This window comes from Bombina bombina, chromosome 1, assembly GCF_027579735.1.
Source record: "Bombina bombina isolate aBomBom1 chromosome 1, aBomBom1.pri, whole genome shotgun sequence".
In the NCBI taxonomy this organism is placed as follows: domain Eukaryota; kingdom Metazoa; phylum Chordata; class Amphibia; order Anura; family Bombinatoridae; genus Bombina; species Bombina bombina.
The window spans coordinates 383,617,718-383,636,282 of record NC_069499.1 but is presented as its reverse complement, the minus strand read 5'-3'; the positions used below and the strand labels follow the sequence as shown (position 1 = coordinate 383,636,282).

Genomic DNA, 18,565 nt, shown 5'->3' with positions numbered 1-18,565 from the left:
CTTTACCTTAACTGTACTTGTTTCCTGATGTAGCCACAAATGGAAGTTACAAAATAACATCCTTCCCTTAAGGTTATACCCATTGTTGTTCACATGAGTGCTAGCAATATTAAAACTAAACAAAAACAAACTGATTTGCTAAATTGCTGTACAAATGCATACTCCTGTATGTGTGACTGATTCAAATTAAAAGCTATTAACATGTATGAGTGCAGGCCAAACACTCTAATGGAAAAGGAAACTGTGTGTGTTAGTGAAACTAAAATCCAGACAGTAAGGTCCATAAAGTTCTCTCAGATTATTGGAATGAAACATATAAAAAAAGCTGTTTTCTGGTCATATGATATTCTGTTTTGATAGACGAGGCTGTGTGTTGTTAACAATCCAAGTGCAGAGGTTAGTCGGAGCAGAATGTAATTTCTAGCAATCTGACAGACCTGAGGATTGAAGCGGCAGGTTTTCCCTTCTGATTCCAGGGAATTGCTTCTCACTGTGACAAATGATTAGCTGTTATCTCTTACTGAATTTGATTTCTACAAGCAGCTGAGTCAGGTAACTTTGCAGCATTTGAACATTCTCGATAGGTATAGGAATTTTCTCCTCCACAAAAGCTCCAAATTTTCCAGCAACTTGTTTAACCCATTAGTTGCCATAGAAGGGTGCAATTTTAGCCTTTGTCAGTCAAGGGGTGCAAGCGACTGTTTAAACCTTATCATCTGTAGAGGGGTGTTTGGAAGCTGAGGTAGTGTGTCATTGCTAATCACTAAGTGTAAAATCATTTAGATAACCTACATTATTTCTGCAATAATGAACCTTGTCTATCAGAAATAAAGACTGCCTTCTTGGATATTTTCCAAATACATATTAGAGTCTGTTATCCATAAAAAAAACAATTTCATGTCTGCTGCATCACCTCTCCTTTGACTCTCAATGCAGAGTGAAAATGCTTCTGGTCACTTTAGAGAATTTAGTTCAGAATCATTTTTCTAAAGACCACTGCTCCATAACTTGTCTTCCTGCTCTGAGGCCGCGGACAGAAATCAACCCGATCAGATACGATAGGGTTAATTGACACCTCCCTGCTAGCGGCCGATTGGCAGCAAATCTGCAGGGGGCGGCATTGCACCAGCAGTTCACAAGAACTGCTGGTGCAATGATAAATATGCTGTCAGCATTTATCGATGTGCAGCGGACATGATACGCTACATCATATCATGTCCGCTCTATTTTAACAAAATATTCATGCACATATTTTTAGTTAGGAAAACTCATATAGTTCTTTTAGTAGTGCTGTCTTAATGAGGAGTCACTGGAGGAAAGTGTTTGATGCAGGTACCATAGATGCACAGCATCTGTGTTTTGTCAATAATGGAGTGCAAATCATCATATTAATATTATTATTATTTTACAAGCAAGACTATTTTTTTATTATTTCAATGAAAATAAGTTTCTTTAAGCATCTTATATTTTTACATTATACTTAGAATGCATTGATAGTTTTTAATTTTAATTTTTGCATTGAATGTATGTAATTTAGGGTTATAAAAGAAATATAATCTGTGGACATCCTCAAAACCTAGCAATAACCTGTTTTTCTCATGCCTTTCAGTTGAACCTTTTCATGGTTGGTTACAAGGTAGCAATGGATGTCTAATTACAATGTTTCTTGATTTATATGTTTTAAATGGACATTAAAATGTAATAATAAAGTTCTCTATATAGAGCATTCATTAATATTATTAATTATAAGACGGAGAAGATACTCACTGCTACCTATGTATTTAACCGCTGGAAAAGAGTAGAACAGGCTCACTCTTGTTCTGTTCCTGAGTAGGGCACTGCTGGTGACGGGTAGCTACCTCAGTATGCTGGTTTTGTTTGGCTCACTGACCATGCCCAGCTCAGAATCATGGTTGGGGGGGGGGGGCATACCATAGTAGTGCCCTCCATGGTCCTATTTGAAGACATCTATGATTTTCAGCAACAAGAATGTGTTTAATAATAAAGTGAGTTAGAGCATTTTATTAGAACACTTATTTGTCCCTTTAAGGTAATCTAAGTGAAGTGGCAACCTCAACTATGTGGCCTAAAATCTTGTAATATCAAAGTTTGCATTAAATATCTAGTAAAACCTGTAGCATTTTAGCTATTTGGTCAGTAGTTCACAATAGATTTTAGATCTTTTTAGCTGCTCTATTTGTTATTAATGACACAACTACCTTGATTCAGCCACTGTACAAGTAATTTTCCAGCACTACGGAAGTTTGCAGCGCTATACAAATAAATGATAATAATAACAATAACCCTGCAGAGATTCTTTACTAATTTTGTGACTTTCTAATACCATGAAAGACATGAACTGAAACATCACAATGTTTCATCACAATCAACAGGAATGTTCAGTATAATACCTGATACAGTTAAACATTTTAGGACAATGGCTACATGGAAGGACTCAGACTCTGCAGCTTACATACAATTTTTTTTTTTAAATGCCTAAAGTTTTTAGGTAATTATAGTGTCCTTTTAAACTCCTCCATTCTCCAGGATCCTGTAACTAACTCCTTGCCTCATATTTCATTGCGGGCCGTCAGCATTGGAATGTTTATGCAGTGGAGGAGGGCTAAACATTGGCACTTATTTCAGACGACCTTGCATATCTGTCACCATTTATTTTTTCTTTAAGTTTACCTACCCATGCAGGTTTAATACATTTTGTGTTGATGTTAAGCTTGTACAAACTAAGGCAGGAGAAGTACAGTTTTGTAACAAAACAAAACAGCTCTTGACTGGAGTTACCTTAGGAAAGAGAAAACAATTACAGTTTGTCAATACTAATAATGCTGATGACTAAATTGTCTCCTTCCTAATATATATAGATTTCCAGAATATATCCAGTTATTCAGTTTATACTTTGCACCTAAAATAGATATGTAACCACAATTAGATTATTAATTTAGACATATATAGTGTTACATTTTTATAGTAACCTTAAAGTGAATGTAAACTTTCATGAATCAGTGCCCGGTTTTTAAAAATACTATTAGAAACAGGGGCACTTTCATTCATGAAACTTTACATTGCAGCGTTTTTTTTTTTGTTTTTTTAATACTTACCTTTTTCTTACGCCAAGCCAGACCAGCGATCCCCCGCCTGTTGCTCCTCTGTAATTACGTCATCAATGACAAAACTGGCTTTCTCCAATCACGGCGTGCACCCCAGAGCAACTATTTTTTGAGGCCATGCCATGATTGGAGGAAGACGGTTTTTTCATTGTTGTGCTAAGTACAGCATGAGAAGTGGGCGGGGTATCACTGGTCCGACTTGGCTGCAGAAAAAGGTAAGTATTTAAAAAAAAATTCTGCAATGTAAAGTTTCATGAATAAAAGTGCCCCTGTTTTTAATAGTATTTTTAAAAACCGGCACTTATTCATGAAAGTTTACGTTCACTTTAAGGGATGTTAAAGTTATTTGATTTTAAATGGTGCAATAGTTCTTTTACATATTTTTATATTTATGTTTGTGGGATATGTCACTGTCCACTAATAGAGAGTTTTGCTTATCAGCCAATAAGCTTCTAGCCCACTAACCAGTATTGTACAAATTGGTGCTTTCTTTTACTTTCAAAATGAAAATAAACAGCTTTAACTTTATCTTTCTTTCATAGATGTTTAAATGGTGCACTTTTTTATTAGAGTTAGCTTGAAAGTAAATGCTGTTTTACTAAAAGAGAATTCCTTGAGGAATGTGAGAAAGATTAAAGACTTGTGTCAAAGTTCAGACTTGGTGCAGGTTTCCTGTCCCTGAGTGAATACTTTTTCCTCTTTTCTCTCTCTCTCTCGCTCTCTCTCTCCTTCTTTCTCTTTCTCTTTAAAGGGAAAAGTAAAAACCTTCTCACTGCCTGGCGGTGTCAGATTAAATACCGACATGGCGACAGGAAAAAGGCTGGAAGGAAAAACAAAAGAAAGGGGGGTGAGAGTTATCAGGTTGGCTACGGAACTGCAGGCATGTCGGACTCCAATTTACAGAAATCCAAACAGATTTTAGTTGACACGATCTGCAATCATTACCGCCGGAGCAGAGCTAATTAAGAAATTAGCTTTCCTGATTGTTTGCCTGCTCTCATAGTGATGAGGAGTTGAATAATGTTGCATGGATAACATGTTTGAAAAACCAGACAGTTTAACAAGTGTTTTTTTGTTTTTTTATGCTTTATTTTTTTATAACATATTTTTTTGTTTCTTTATTAGTGTGTTTCTGTTTGTCAATACTCTAAACTTCAACTTTTTTACAGTTGACATAAAAAAAGTGAACGAAAAAGTGCTTCAGCTGCATATTCGTTCCTTTTTTTGGCATCTGAATTCTGTTTCGCAAAGCAATATCTAAAGCATGTTTCCTTCTATTTTGTGTAATTCAGATTTGTGTGGAATGTTGAGAAATCTTAACATGCAAGATCAGCATGAAAGGCAACTACAGTGGTTATACGTACTGTAATTCTGTGTTAGTTATGATTTGAGTTACTTTCTCATGTGACTTGTTTCTTAAAGCTATAGTGCACTAAAAATGTTCTCTGATATCTATGAAAGTGATTTGTTTAACATAATGAAAATATATTTTTGCCTGAAAAATATAACAAAGTAAACAAGTAAAATCTGTTAAAATGTATATTGAAATTATCATTGCAGTATCAGTTGGCTGCTTCCTAATAATGCTCATTGACACTTTGCACAGATGTGCTGGTGGAGAGGGTCTCGATTCTGCAAGCCATACAAACAAATGTTGTTTTTTATGCTGGAGAGGAGCATACATTAAAAAAAAACATACATATTGGAAACCATTGTTTCAGATTAAATAAAGAACACCATGACTAAAATATACAGTATTTTTATAGTTACACTTTTGGAGTCACCAGCTCCTACTGAGCATGTGCAAGAATACACAGATTATACGTATATGCATTTGTGATTGGCTGATGGCTGTCACATGGTCCAGGAAGAGTGGAAATACACATAACTACTTTTCAGAAAAAAATCTACTACTCTTTTGAAGTTCAGATGGTATTGCTTTGTCTTTTTATCATGCAATTGTTGATTATGCAAATCTACTGTATTTACTGGCCCTTTAAGAGTAAAGGCTCTGTCTGTCAAATTCTATTTGCATTTTTTGAAGTAGAAGACTTGATATACTCTAGAGGACTATCCCATAAGAATGTTGAATGTAAAGCAATTAATATTTATACACATTATGAAAAAATGAAATCACTGTACAATCAAGTAAAGATAATCCTTGATGGCTGAGGCAAGAGGTGAAGTGATAGCTGTTTAAAAATGGTTCCAACATAAGATTTAATGTATTAATGACATTTTTTTTAACATGATACAGTACATAACTGCTTTTCCATACAGATGGTCATAAAAAGGATTTAATTAACAAGTGATCTAGTGCATATAGCAGCCAAGCTTTAAAATATTTTATAATTAGCTAAAATCAATGCTTTGTGAAAATTATAACCACTGACTCCACATATAATTTAGTTTTATTAGCAATTCTCATTTATTAAATGAAACCCCATTGATGACAGTCAGGACAGGCTCTGGCTATTGCGAGCAAGGGGTTAATTTGAAAAGTAGTAGATTCACTTAATTTTGCTTTAAGTTCCTAGTTTGTGTGTTGCCCAAGCAGCTCTGTACGTAACTTCTGCAAAATGTTATCAATTTTATCTCTGTTATTTAGGGCTAACGTATAATGTTATTCAAGGCCTTAGCAAGGTTACAGAACAAGCTGCGTCTTCAGCAGTGATACTTAAAAGACCACAATAACCAAGAGTTATAATGCTCTATATAAGTGAGTTATAGGGGGAAACGTCTTTCAAATCTTATTAATACATAACCTTTCATTTATTTTATGGAGTTTTAATTTATTTGCATTTAGTGTTGTTATCTCTATTTTTTATTTATTTATTCCTTTCTACCAGCTTATAGCATAGTGGAGGTAGTTAGATGCAATAGTAACGTCAGACCCATGCTCCTGATCACACCAGCAGGTATAGAAAAAGGGTTGGAAGTGATTAGGCTTATACTTGTCCCGTTCAGCATTCTCTAGTTTACTGTTTCCCTTTTGCAGAAGGAATAATTTACTCTGCAAGCTAAATGGCTTGATGAAGGGGCATTCCTTGTATTTTCTCTTTGGGAGTTTTATTTGTGTGTTTTTTATTTGTGTGTATTTTCAATGTTGGGTATAGTATTCCATTTTTAATATGTTCTAATATAGTATGTATGCTATATAAAATGGTTCATAGGGTGTTGGTTAGTACACTTAACAAGCCATTCCTTGAAAGTAACATAGTAGATAAGGTTGAAAAAAGACTGAAGTCCATCGAGTTCAACCTATAAAAATCTAAAATACTTACAAAAAGCTCCAGTTAAGCTTAAATAACCCCACTAAAAGGTGACCCATTTAATACTAGCAATCATATCCATGACTTTTGTTTATATACATAAATGTATCCAGACTATTTTTAAATGTATCTAGGGTATTGGCATTCACTACCTCCTTTGGTAATGAGTTCCACAATTTTATTGCTCTTACAGTGAAATCTCCTTTCCTCCAACCTTACATTGTGACCTCTTGTCAGAAACAATTTTCTTGGAATAAACAGAGCTTCTGCCATTTCTGTATATGGGCCTTGGATATACAGGGAGTGCAGAATTATTAGGCAAATTAGTATTTTGACCACATCATCCTCTTTATGCATGTTGTCTTACTCCAAGCTGTATAGGCTCGAAAGCCTACTACCAATTAAGCATATTAGGTGATGTGCATCTCTGTAATGAGAAGGGGTGTGGTCTAATGACATCAACACCCTATATCAGGTGTGCATAATTATTAGGCAACTTCCTTTCCTTTGGCAAAATGGGTCAAAAGAAGGACTTGACAGGCTCAGAAAAGTCAAAAATAGTGAGATATCTTGCAGAGGGATGCAGCACTCTTAAAATTGCAAAGCTTCTGAAGCGTGATCATCGAACAATCAAGCGTTTCATTCAAAATAGTCAACAGGGTCGCAAGAAGCATGTGGAAAAACCAAGGCGCAAAATAACTGCCCATGAACTGAGAAAAGTCAAGCGTGCAGCTGCCAAGATGTCACTTGCCACCAGTTTGGCCATATTTCAGAGCTGCAACATCACTGGAGTGCCCAAAAGCACAAGGTGTGCAATACTCAGAGACATGGCCAAGGTAAGAAAGGCTGAAAGACGACCACCACTGAACAAGACACACAAGCTGAAACGTCAAGACTGGGCGAAGAAATATCTCAAGACTGATTTTTCTAAGGTTTTATGGACTGATGAAATGAGAGTGAGTCTTGATGGGCCAGATGGATGGGCCCGTGGCTGGATTGGTAAAGGGCAGAGAGCTCCAGTCCGACTCAGACGCCAGCAAGGTGGAGGTGGAGTACTGGTTTGGGCTGGTATCATCAAAGATGAGCTTGTGGGGCCTTTTCGGGTTGAGGATGGAGTCAAGCTCAACTCCCAGTCCTACTGCCAGTTTCTGGAAGACACCTTCTTCAAGCAGTGGTACAGGAAGAAGTCTGCATCCTTCAAGAAAAACATGATTTTCATGCAGGGCAATGCTCCATCACACGCGTCCAAGTACTCCACAGCGTGGCTGGCAAGAAAGGGTATAAAAGAAGAAAATCTAATGACATGGCCTCCTTGTTCACCTGATCTGAACCCCATTGAGAACCTGTGGTCTATCATCAAATGTGAGATTTACAAGGAGGGAAAACAGTACACCTCTCTGAACAGTGTCTGGGAGGCTGTGGTTGCTGCTGCACGCAATGTTGATGGTGAACAGATCAAAACACTGACAGAATCCATGGATGGCAGGCTTTTGAGTGTCCTTGCAAAGAAAGGTGGCTATATTGGTCACTGATTTGTTTTTGTTTTGTTTTTGAATGTCAGAAATGTATATTTGTGAATGTTGAGATCTTATATTGGTTTCACTGGTAAAAATAAATAATTGAAATGGGTATATATTTGTTTTTTGTTAAGTTGCCTAATAATTATGCACAGTAATAGTCACCTGCACACACAGATATCCCCCTAAAATAGCTATAACTAAAAACAAACTAAAAACTACTTCCAAAACTATTCAGCTTTGATATTAATGAGTTTTTTGGGTTCATTGAAAACATGGTTGCTGTTCAATAATAAAATTAATCCTCAAAAATACAACTTGCCTAATAATTCTGCACTCCCTGTATGTATATAAAGTAATCATGTCACCTCTCAATGTGCTGGGGTTTTCTAGCAATATGAAGAATGAGAGGAAAACTCAGATTTTGCCTTGCAGTCAAGTCAAGCTCAAGAATATTTCTTTAATTAATTTTAACTTTGAAAAGAAAAAAGTTATTTAATATATAACCATTATCATCAGTAATTGGCTTTAACTCATATGGCCTATAGTCTGCAGTACTTCAACATCTTGACTATTCCTCTGCTGTTTAACTTCTTGTAGTATATTCTTCCAAGCTAGTACATATACCATATACTTTATTTTACAGGTCTGTGCTCTCTGATACGCATCTATCGTGCAATAGCTGATGAGTGACATGTTTAAGAAATGTTATAGATTTTTTATACCTGATAAAGATTTGTATTGCCTGGTTTCTAGCTGATAACTGTTAAACAATATTAGATATCACATGAGGTTGCTATAGGAATTGTGACTTGTTCCCTTTTACCATGGTTAGTAATAGATGTAGCTTAGATACTCAGCAACCAGCAGGAAGTGACTGTAAACAAGCTGTGAAATAACACTGTGTTTTTATAATGCCAGATTAACACCTATAGCCCACTGGTTTGATTAATATGTGTTTTGTTTGCAGTTTTAAAATGGTCTGTGTTTTGATTGCATGTAATATAACATACATTCTGTTAGATTTAGGACAGGGATACATTCAATCAGTTTGTTAATAAAATGGCCAGGAGTTATAGACTTGGAAGGTCCAAATCAAATATACACCTTTTTTTACACAAGCTACTAAAGGTTTAAGCATATATCTGACCCACTAGTTGTTTTCAGCATGAATTATGTGCAAATATAATTGGGTATAATACTTGTAATAATCACCTAACAAAGAAGAATCCCTTCTTTCCAAAATGGGTCTCAAGCCCTTCTGTGTGTTTTCTCGGAAGCAGACCCCAACACAGAATATCCTATGTCAATTAAGAAGTCTCATCCCCATCTAAGAAAACAGAGGGGGAAATAAGGGATACAATAGCCCCATTCCCTCTATAGAAAATCTCTCTGGTATCATGTGGTATAGGTGATTTCAATTTCTCATGGTGTTTATCCACCTTCAATAGTCATAAGGAGGGAAATAGGGGCTTTGTTAAATACCCTACCCCTCAATCAAGACAGTGCCCCTGTTCTAAAAAAAGTTGTATACCGCATAAGAATGTGTATACCACGTCACTTTCAGTGATGTGCATCAGATGCTGGAGCTGTGTTGACCTCACTGCGCATGCGCAAGAGGCCCAACCTCCTCAAAACAGCTGATGTAAAGTATGCAACGGGTCGAGGAAATATATAGCCTGTAATCATAATTTATAGAGGCTAATAGCCTTCACTGCGCATGCGCGCACTGCGGTCGCTTTATTAAATAAACAATGCCGCGCATGCACACACGGCCCTACTCCTCAGTGATCCATAGTGCGCTGCTGACTTGCCGTGCGGGGGGGGGGGAGTGCTTATGGGGGTTACAAGGGGGGCTTACATAACTTACACATTGGGTGCTTATAGGGGTTACAGGGGGTGCTGATACGGCTTATGTAGGTTACAGAGGGTGTAACCTACATAAGCACAATCAGCTCCCACTGTAACCCCTATAATCACCCCCTGTGTAAGTTATGTAAGCCCCATCATCACCCCCTGTAACCCCTATAAACACCCAATGAGGCCTATTTTTCAAAGGTCTTGCGGACTTGATCAGACAGTACGATCATGTCCGCAAGACCTCACTGAATGCGGAGAGCAATATGCTCTCCGTATTCAGCATTGAACCAGCAGCTCACAAGAGCTGCTGGTGCAACGCCACCCCCTGCAGACTCGCGGCCAATCGCACTCGATCGGGTTGAATTGTGGCGATTCCTGTACGCCTGCTCAGAGCAGGCGGACAGGGTTATGAAGCAGCAGTCTTTAGAAACACGGGCCCACAAGCTCCATACGGAGCTTGATAAATGGACCTCAATGTGTTAGTTATGTAATCCCCATCAGCACCCCCTTGTAACCCCCATAAGCACCCCCCAGGCACGGCAAGTCGGCGGCACACGATGGATCACTGAGGAGTAGGGCTGTGTGCGCATTGTAGATTACGGTCCATAGAATTCCTCAACCCGTTGTTCTCAAATAAATCTCTTTAAACAGCTGTTTGTAGGAGGTTGGGCATCTTGCGCATGCGCAGTGAGCGCTACACCCCTCCAACAGCTAATTACACGTCACCGGAAGTGACTTGGTATACATATTCCTATGGTATACAAGTTACTTTAGAACAGCACATTGAAAAAAAAGGTGAGATAAGGGCTTTCTTAGACCCTTCCCTGTAACACAAGCAATGAGGAAGTACCTTGGCAAGTCAACACTTCCTCATTGTGTGGGAAGTCATCATGTCAAAACCACTGCTGGGGTACTATGAATGATGAGGTATCAGACACTACAGAACATGGAAAAAGATGCAAAAGGAGAACAGCCTCAGCACTACCAAAAATGTTAACTTACATTTAAGCTAACAGGAAATTAATTTATTCACAGCTGATATTCAAGTCTCAGTTGCTGATTGGCTGATGCAGACAGGGACGCACTTTCACAAGCATACAAATGATACGTTGTTTTACTATGCATTATTTTAACATGTACCTTTTACAGGTCTTTTGGAATGTGTTGCTGATTGGTGGCTGCACAAATAAAATGTGCAGCCACTAATCAGCAGATAGCAACCAGGTGCTGACCCTACCTAGCTATGCTTTTCAACAAAGGATATCTAAGCAAATTAGATAATAGAAGTAAATTGGAAAGTTGTTTAAAATTGTATGATCTATCTAAATATCATGAAAGAAAAAATGTGTTTCCTGTCTCTATAAGTTAGTGCAGGGAAACTGGTGTTATGTGCAGAGGTTGTGTGCATTTTTACACAATTTAAAATGTATATACATCACTTTTAGATTGATTAGAGACTTGCTTATATGGCTAAAAATATTTTCTTATTTGACAAAAGTACCCTCTGATATTTTATCCCTGATGATCTATGGGTACATTGACAGAAATTACTATATTATATTCAACAGAAGCAGATTTTTCTTTTTCAAGGAACTTATACAAAGTGTCAGTAAGATGACCCTGATTAGGTAATAAATTCAAACAGCTGTCCTTGCTGTTTCAGTTTGTGTCAATGTGCAACCTTGCAAATGTGCATGATTTTACTTTTGCCTCATGTATGCAATCCCTTCTCTCCCTTTAATATCTGGGGTCAGTTGTTTGGTAGGGATGGGCAACCAATATCATTAAAAGGGCCCTAAGTTTGTACATGTGCACAATTGTGTAGTGGAGTGTGTTTGCATGTGCCAAAATGAATGGCTTGTAATTGTAAAATAAAAAATATGTCTTTATATCAAACGTAGGAGACCACAGAGAAAAGTGTGGGATGGCGACAAAGATAAAATGTAAATGTATTAATAAGTTTAAAAATATTAAAATAGCTAGCATAGGAGAGAGAAGCCACTATCACAATACATGCTATTCATTTATCAATTGAATATTGGTACAGACCCCTTTTTTATGTATTTTTTGCTTTATTTGTTTTGCATCTTTTGAATTGCTGGGAATAATAAATAATAATAATAATAAAATTAATAATAATACATAGACAATCATGCATCCTTTTCTGGAAAGAAAAAATAGAACTAAGCAACATAAGGTGTCACTTAAGCTCCCAAATGTTTTATGTACATTAAAAAATAGCATGCTTTTTACCTAAAGAAGTTAGTGATCTTTATGATAGGAAACTTACATTTTATCCACAGCAGCCAAATGCTCCGCCTTCCCCATTTGACAAATTGTTTACAATTGTCTCCAGCCTGTCAGGACCTATACAGCGGTATTGAGCGTATTGCTGACAATGCTGATGAAGTAGCCAAGTCCTGTTCTGGGACTGGAGAAAGGAAGAGCAATGCCTGCTTCAACACTGCAAATCCATTCCTGTACTGCAGATTAACACGTAAGTTTACTAGACTTCAGATCACTTCTTTTTCATGCAAAGATAACCTATTCTAATGTCCATGATATACGCTTTTAAAATGCATGACAGAAAATTTGGGAGTCTAGTATTCATTCAATTGTATTAGAACACAGTATGGAAATGGAAGGAACAAATCTACTGTTGCATAACAATAGAAGCATTGAGTATCCAAAGTGGCATATTGTTTCTTTTAAAGTATATTTCACTTTTCACATTCTTATGCAGGATTTAGTCTTGCAATGCTATTAACAAAAGCTTTATTTCTACAGCAAAAGACATTGGTATAAAAAAGAGAAAAAAGTTCCATACTGGTATGTGGACAGGGGTTCCATTTAAAAGAATGTATAGCCTTATCAGCTTAACTAAGTAAGTAAGGTGTTCATTAGCAAGGCTGAGCTAAAAAGAATAATCGGGGAAGAGTGAGAAGAACAAACAAGTCAAAGCATTTGTTCATGCTGCAATCTACACATCAATTATCCTGCTGAGCTAATTACCACCTTTTCCTTACCCTAGGTACCTAAGTATTCACGCTCATACTTCATACGTCTGATCAAATAAATAAGTAGCTGATAAAAGGATGAAAAATTCATAAGCTAAAAAAAACTTTACATATTGGTCTTATTTTAGTTATTCAAAAAATGTTTAATTCAGATATTTTCTGTCATTTTTTTCCCTATATATATTTTATCTTTTAAATGACCGCATGCTGTTCTGATTCATTCATGCTGCTCCGCAGTTAAGCATACATTTTTGATAGGTGATAAGTGGAGCAGGTTGAAAATATCCAGCTGTATATTAGCAGGGCACTGCATCATTAAAAGTCAATACCTAATAAATTTTCACTTCTTTTAACAATAAAAAAAAGCAAAACCAGAATGTTGCCTATTAAAAGGTCCCAGGTTTCTGATAATTAATCACTGTTTAATATGATGAAATCCAAGGTTGAAATGCTGGATATTCTTATTAAGGTACTCATTTTCTCATTTCAGAGCAAAGTTAGATGAAAAGCAAACCTATTTCCTGTAGCTCGTTTGATACCTGGTAGGGGATGCTATTCAGGTGACAAAGATACAGGCACACAGGGGGGGACAGATGTGATTTACACACTCATTATCATTTGAATAAAAACACAGATAGTCATGATCAACAGACTGGGCATCACCTGGACAGCTATCCTTCTGATGTTTATCCCTTCTGAGAGACCAGGTCCCCCTGACCTCTTTAAATCTCTGACCCCCAGCTGGTGACACAGACTTTTATGACAGTAAGTAGTCCTCTGAAGCCCTATGAACAGATGCTATTCAAAATTGTTCTTTCACATTGATTTTTTTTTATTGTACTCAGACTTAATCAGAAATATATAAAAAAAAAACATGAATAATTTCTTTTGGAAGTTTTCCAAAACTCAATTTGCCACTTTTTCTTTTCCCCTGTTGCAGTATTTAGCAGGAAAAAAATCATATACAAAGAGTACAAACCAATTCTTTTCTGCATGTTTTTAATTTACAGTTTAGGAGCAAGTTATTAAAAACAAAAGAAGAATATATCCAGAAATAACATTGTAATGAGTTTAAAAGAGAGAATTCACATTGTGTTGGGGAGACTACAAAAACATTCATAAGAATTCAGTTTTGTAAAACTGATGTAGTGTCACACATGGAAGCTGAAACGTCTTATAAAACATCAAATCATAGTGATAGTGAAAGATAACATTATTTACTTAAGCCACAAGATCTAACAATGATACACCATATATTTCAATATAGTATTTTTATTTATTTTAATAGTATAAGTCTCTGGTTGCATAGATTTGGGGCAAATCTTACTATAGCAAGAGGGCTAGTTTAATTGTAAGTGATTTGTTTTGTATGTATTGTATATGTGTATGCAATAGCAAGCCAATTAAATTGTTTGTTTTGTCATTTTGTATTTTTTATCATATATTAAAGAAACAAACCCATGCAGTACATAAGATCATCATTTCATCTCAACTTAATTTTAAATATTATTTGACCAAATTGCAGTGAAATCCAAGTGCTATAAATATGAACAATTAAATTCATCCATTTTTTGTCATCTTGCTAACTATAAGTAAAGTTGAAAATTAAATTATTATTTTTTTAAATTATGTTTGAAGTTATTTTGGGTAAATATAACACTTAAAGAGTGTGTAATACAAGACATGAAAAACTATCATATTAAAACATTGTACAGCTTTTTAAAAATGCAGATATAAATATACAATAAGCATTAAACATTATTATGCAATTTATTTTTATTTTTTGTTAAAGAAAATATTACCCCTCCTCTTCCGTCATCTGAATGTGTGTGATGTTGCCTTTATTCACTGCGCATGTTGGGTGACCAAAGCATGTGAACTGTACTTCTTAACAGAAACAGAATCAGATCATTAAAAAAAAAAAAACTTCCTAACTTTTTGTTTTTAAGTTTTTTACTACAGTGTCCCGGTAGTTAATATGATTCAACAAAGTAAATGACTGTAACAACCACCACTTAAGGACCATCTGGACATGTATACACATCATACACAATATGCTTAAGGACTGTATTGACGTGTATACGTGCCCAGATGGTCTAAAGATCTTTGTGCTTTTCAGCACAAAGATATGTGTGAGACAGCCCTGGCCATAGTGCATGTGCAGGGAGTCAATCAGCTACCTGCCAAACTGCCCATCTATCCTCACAGCTCCCCTGAACTAAGCAGGGAGCTTGTGCATTTTTTTAATGTTTTATAAGAAAAGGCAGACACGTTAAGTAATTACATGCATTTGGTCCCTGTAGTGTCATAGAGAATCTGTGCTAATCAAAGCCTGCAAATATACAGGAATAATAAGTGCTACTGTACTGGCCCTGGTTGCCATATTGGTGACATTTAAAAAAATATCCTTCAATGTGGCCACTGGGGGCAGCATAGACAAGTTAACATTGTAATCTGGCAGATTTAATGTATTAGCAAATCCCCACAACACACGAAGGACTGCTGGTTTAAACAGAGATAGGAAGGAAAGTGTAAATATATGATTTTATTCTCAAATTGATACATTACACAAAATTTAAAACATTTCTGAAACATAGGCAGAAAGGCTATTTGTATATCTGCTATAATGGAGTATATGTTTGTGTATCTAGTGAAAGGCCATATGTACCAGCGATACAAATAAATAATAATAGTAATGTGCATCAGTACAGCAAAATATGTATTTGTAAAGATTTGTCAGGTGTGTGTTCTTTCCGAATATGTATAGATAAAGACTTGTTTGCTCTGCTTTGCGCATGGGCTATGTGTACATATTTCTATAGTAGTTGATTGCTCAAGTCGATGCTATGTGAATGAATAAGCAAGTGGAGTGCCATCTGTACATAGTCCTTGTGTAAAGTATGAGTATATATTATTTGTTTGTATTATATAAGTGCTGTTGTATTGTGTAGAATGCATTTTGGTTCTACAGAATATATATTTAACTGGACTTCAGATACAACTAAAATACTCATTTCTAAATACCTCCAGCAAACAAGACTTGTCTTTAACTCTAGGCAAGAATTAAAAACAGCTTTGGAAAACTGATGTTATTAACCTTTCTTTATCTCAAACAACTCTGGTGGCTTGAAAATACTAATGCAAGTAGATTTCATGATTTTAATTAGTATTTTGCTAAATAAAAGCAAAATAAACCCCAACACATGCACATTTTATTCCACATTTAACATCAATAGTTAACGAAAACAACCACTATCAAATGACTTTGTTTCTCTACATAATTACAACTCAGGTTGTGCTTACGCATTATTAATACAATGTACAGTAATATGCTCTGACTCTGTAATACATTATTGTAGAATTATAATTAATCTTACAGGAAGTATAATAATTTTACAGTATCAGATTGAAGCAATACGGCATATAGATTTATTAATGCTTTTAATCAGTTTTGACAAAATTAATTTTGCAATGATTGCTTACATTGAAATTTGCATATATTTAGCGAAAGTAATTTATTTTTATGGGTTCCTTTTTATTAAAATAGGACACATGGCCCTGGAGCTAGAAAACTTTGCAATTCCTTGATCACAATTTTCAAACATTTGGAAAAACTAAGTCTGCTGTAATGATGATAATGTGCCCATTCAACAATCTGTTTTTGATTCATTTACATTTGCTCACAAGCTAAGCTCCACTAAAATACAAACATTACAGGCTATTTCTATTTAATTATAAAACAGTACTACTATTTGGTGTAGAACTAAAGGTAGCTAATAATTGTTAGCTTGTTATACTTTCTACTAGTGTTTTATTTCCAGGTTTTCTATGTATCCAGCAGTCAACATTTTGTGTAAGTGTGCATTTCACACATATGCTTGTATTTATATAGGGCCAGATTACAAGTGAAGCGAAAAATATCGCTTACGTGAGCGCAATGTGCACTGGTATTACAAGTTAGGATCAGTGTAAACCTAGAGAACCTAGCACAGCGAAGGGGATAAGTTGTGCAGCGATGGGAAGCAAAGTGTAAATATATATGTATATGCTTATATACATATATATTTATGTGTTTATATGTATATATACACATATTAACACATACAAATATATGTATATAAGCATATACATATATATTTACAGTGACATGGTTTTTTTTTATCTCACACCTGCTCACAAAAATTGCCTTGTTTAGTTTTTTTTTTTTTTTAAGGGGACACTCAACCCAAATTTTTTCTTCCGTGATTCAGATAGAGCATGCAATTTTAAGCAACTTTATAATTTATTCCTATTATCAATTTTTCTTCGTTCTCTTGCTATTTTTATTTGAAAAAGAAGGCATCTAAGCTTTTTTTTTGGTTAAGAACTCTGGACAGCACTTTTATTGGTGGATGGATCAGCAAGGACAACCCAGGTTGTTCACCAAAAATGGGCCGGCATCTAAACTTACATTCTTGCATTTCAAATAAAGATACCAAGAGAATGAAGAAAATTTGATTATAGGAGTACATTAGAAAGTTGCTTAAAATGTCATGCTCTATCTAAATCACAAAAGAAAAAAATTGGTTTCAGTGTCCCTTTAAATTAAAGATGCTATTTTTTATATTTATTATTATAGAAGCTTACACTTACATTTGGGGGCAATTGGGGCACATTTTTAAATTTAACCAGAGATCTGATCTCTGGGTAATTTTAGGAGCGCTAATTGCTACCGTGAGTGCTGGGTAGCATTAACCAACCACTTGTAATGTCTGGTTATTTATCATGCGCCGGTAAACTGCCAAATTTGCCTATTTACGGGTGTGCGATAAATTTCATTTTAATAAGTCAGTAAGCCATATAATACAGTCACTTTAACTGGCATAGAAGTGAGGCATTAACTTTAATTCCACTGTGGTAAGGGTTAATTAAAATGTAAAATTCCTCTATTTTCCAAAAAAAGGCCAAGATGATTAATACAAAACTATATCACCAAAACTATTATGAATTGCAGTGCCTATTTCCAGCTCTTTATTCACTAGATGATATAATTTCACATCCACTTCCTTCATTGACTCCCCAAGAAAAGTCAGCTACACTAATTTGCTCAGGAGATCTAGAGTGACTGGATCATTCCAGTCTATTTATTTAAAAAATGAGTGTATATATATATATATATATATATATATATATATATATACACACACACACACACATATAGCTGCAATGGGACCTCATTGCCATTTGGAGATGTGGGCTGCGACAGTAAAATACTTAATTAGATCAGGTTCACTACGATATCTGCATAAGATGTTATATAAAATTCTGGGATTGACAAATCCCTACCTGGCTCCTCATTATTCTTAACATTTTCTTTAACAAATAACTTCTGAATCCACATAATATATCTATTTTCCTGGAAATATAGTGCTGCACAAGTGCATAACTTAACTTTGTTTTTTTTAATGGTTTTAAAAATCAGCATATATACAGTATCTCACAAAAGTGAGTACACCCCTCACATTTTTGTAAATATTTTATTATATCTTTTCATGTGACAGCACTGAAGAAATGACACTTTGCTATAATGTAAGGTAGTGAGTGTACAGCCTGTATAACAGTGTAAATTTGGTATCCTCTCAAAATAACTCAACACACAGCCATTAATGTCTAAACCATTAGCAACAAAAGTGAGTACACCCCTAAGTAGAAATGTCCAAATTGGGCCCAATTAGCCATTTTCCCTCCATGGTGTCATGTGACTCGTTAGTGTTACAAGGTCTCAGGTATGAATG

At 35.5% G+C, this 18,565-nt stretch overlaps 1 protein-coding gene across 4 annotated transcripts in view; it reads left to right on the top strand.

Annotated features, from left to right (window-relative positions):
- ZEB2 (zinc finger E-box binding homeobox 2) overlaps positions 1-18,565 on the top strand; it is a 135,993-nt gene that overhangs the window by 66,622 nt on the left and 50,806 nt on the right. Inside the window, exon 3 of one of the 4 annotated variants that reach the window (XM_053698270.1) lies at positions 12,131-12,271. The exons of the other annotated variants lie outside the window; for them this stretch is intronic. Within the exon in view, the coding sequence (XP_053554245.1) occupies positions 12,131-12,271 (141 nt within the window). The remainder of the gene's footprint in view (positions 1-12,130; positions 12,272-18,565) is intronic. 4 annotated transcript variants of the gene reach the window in all.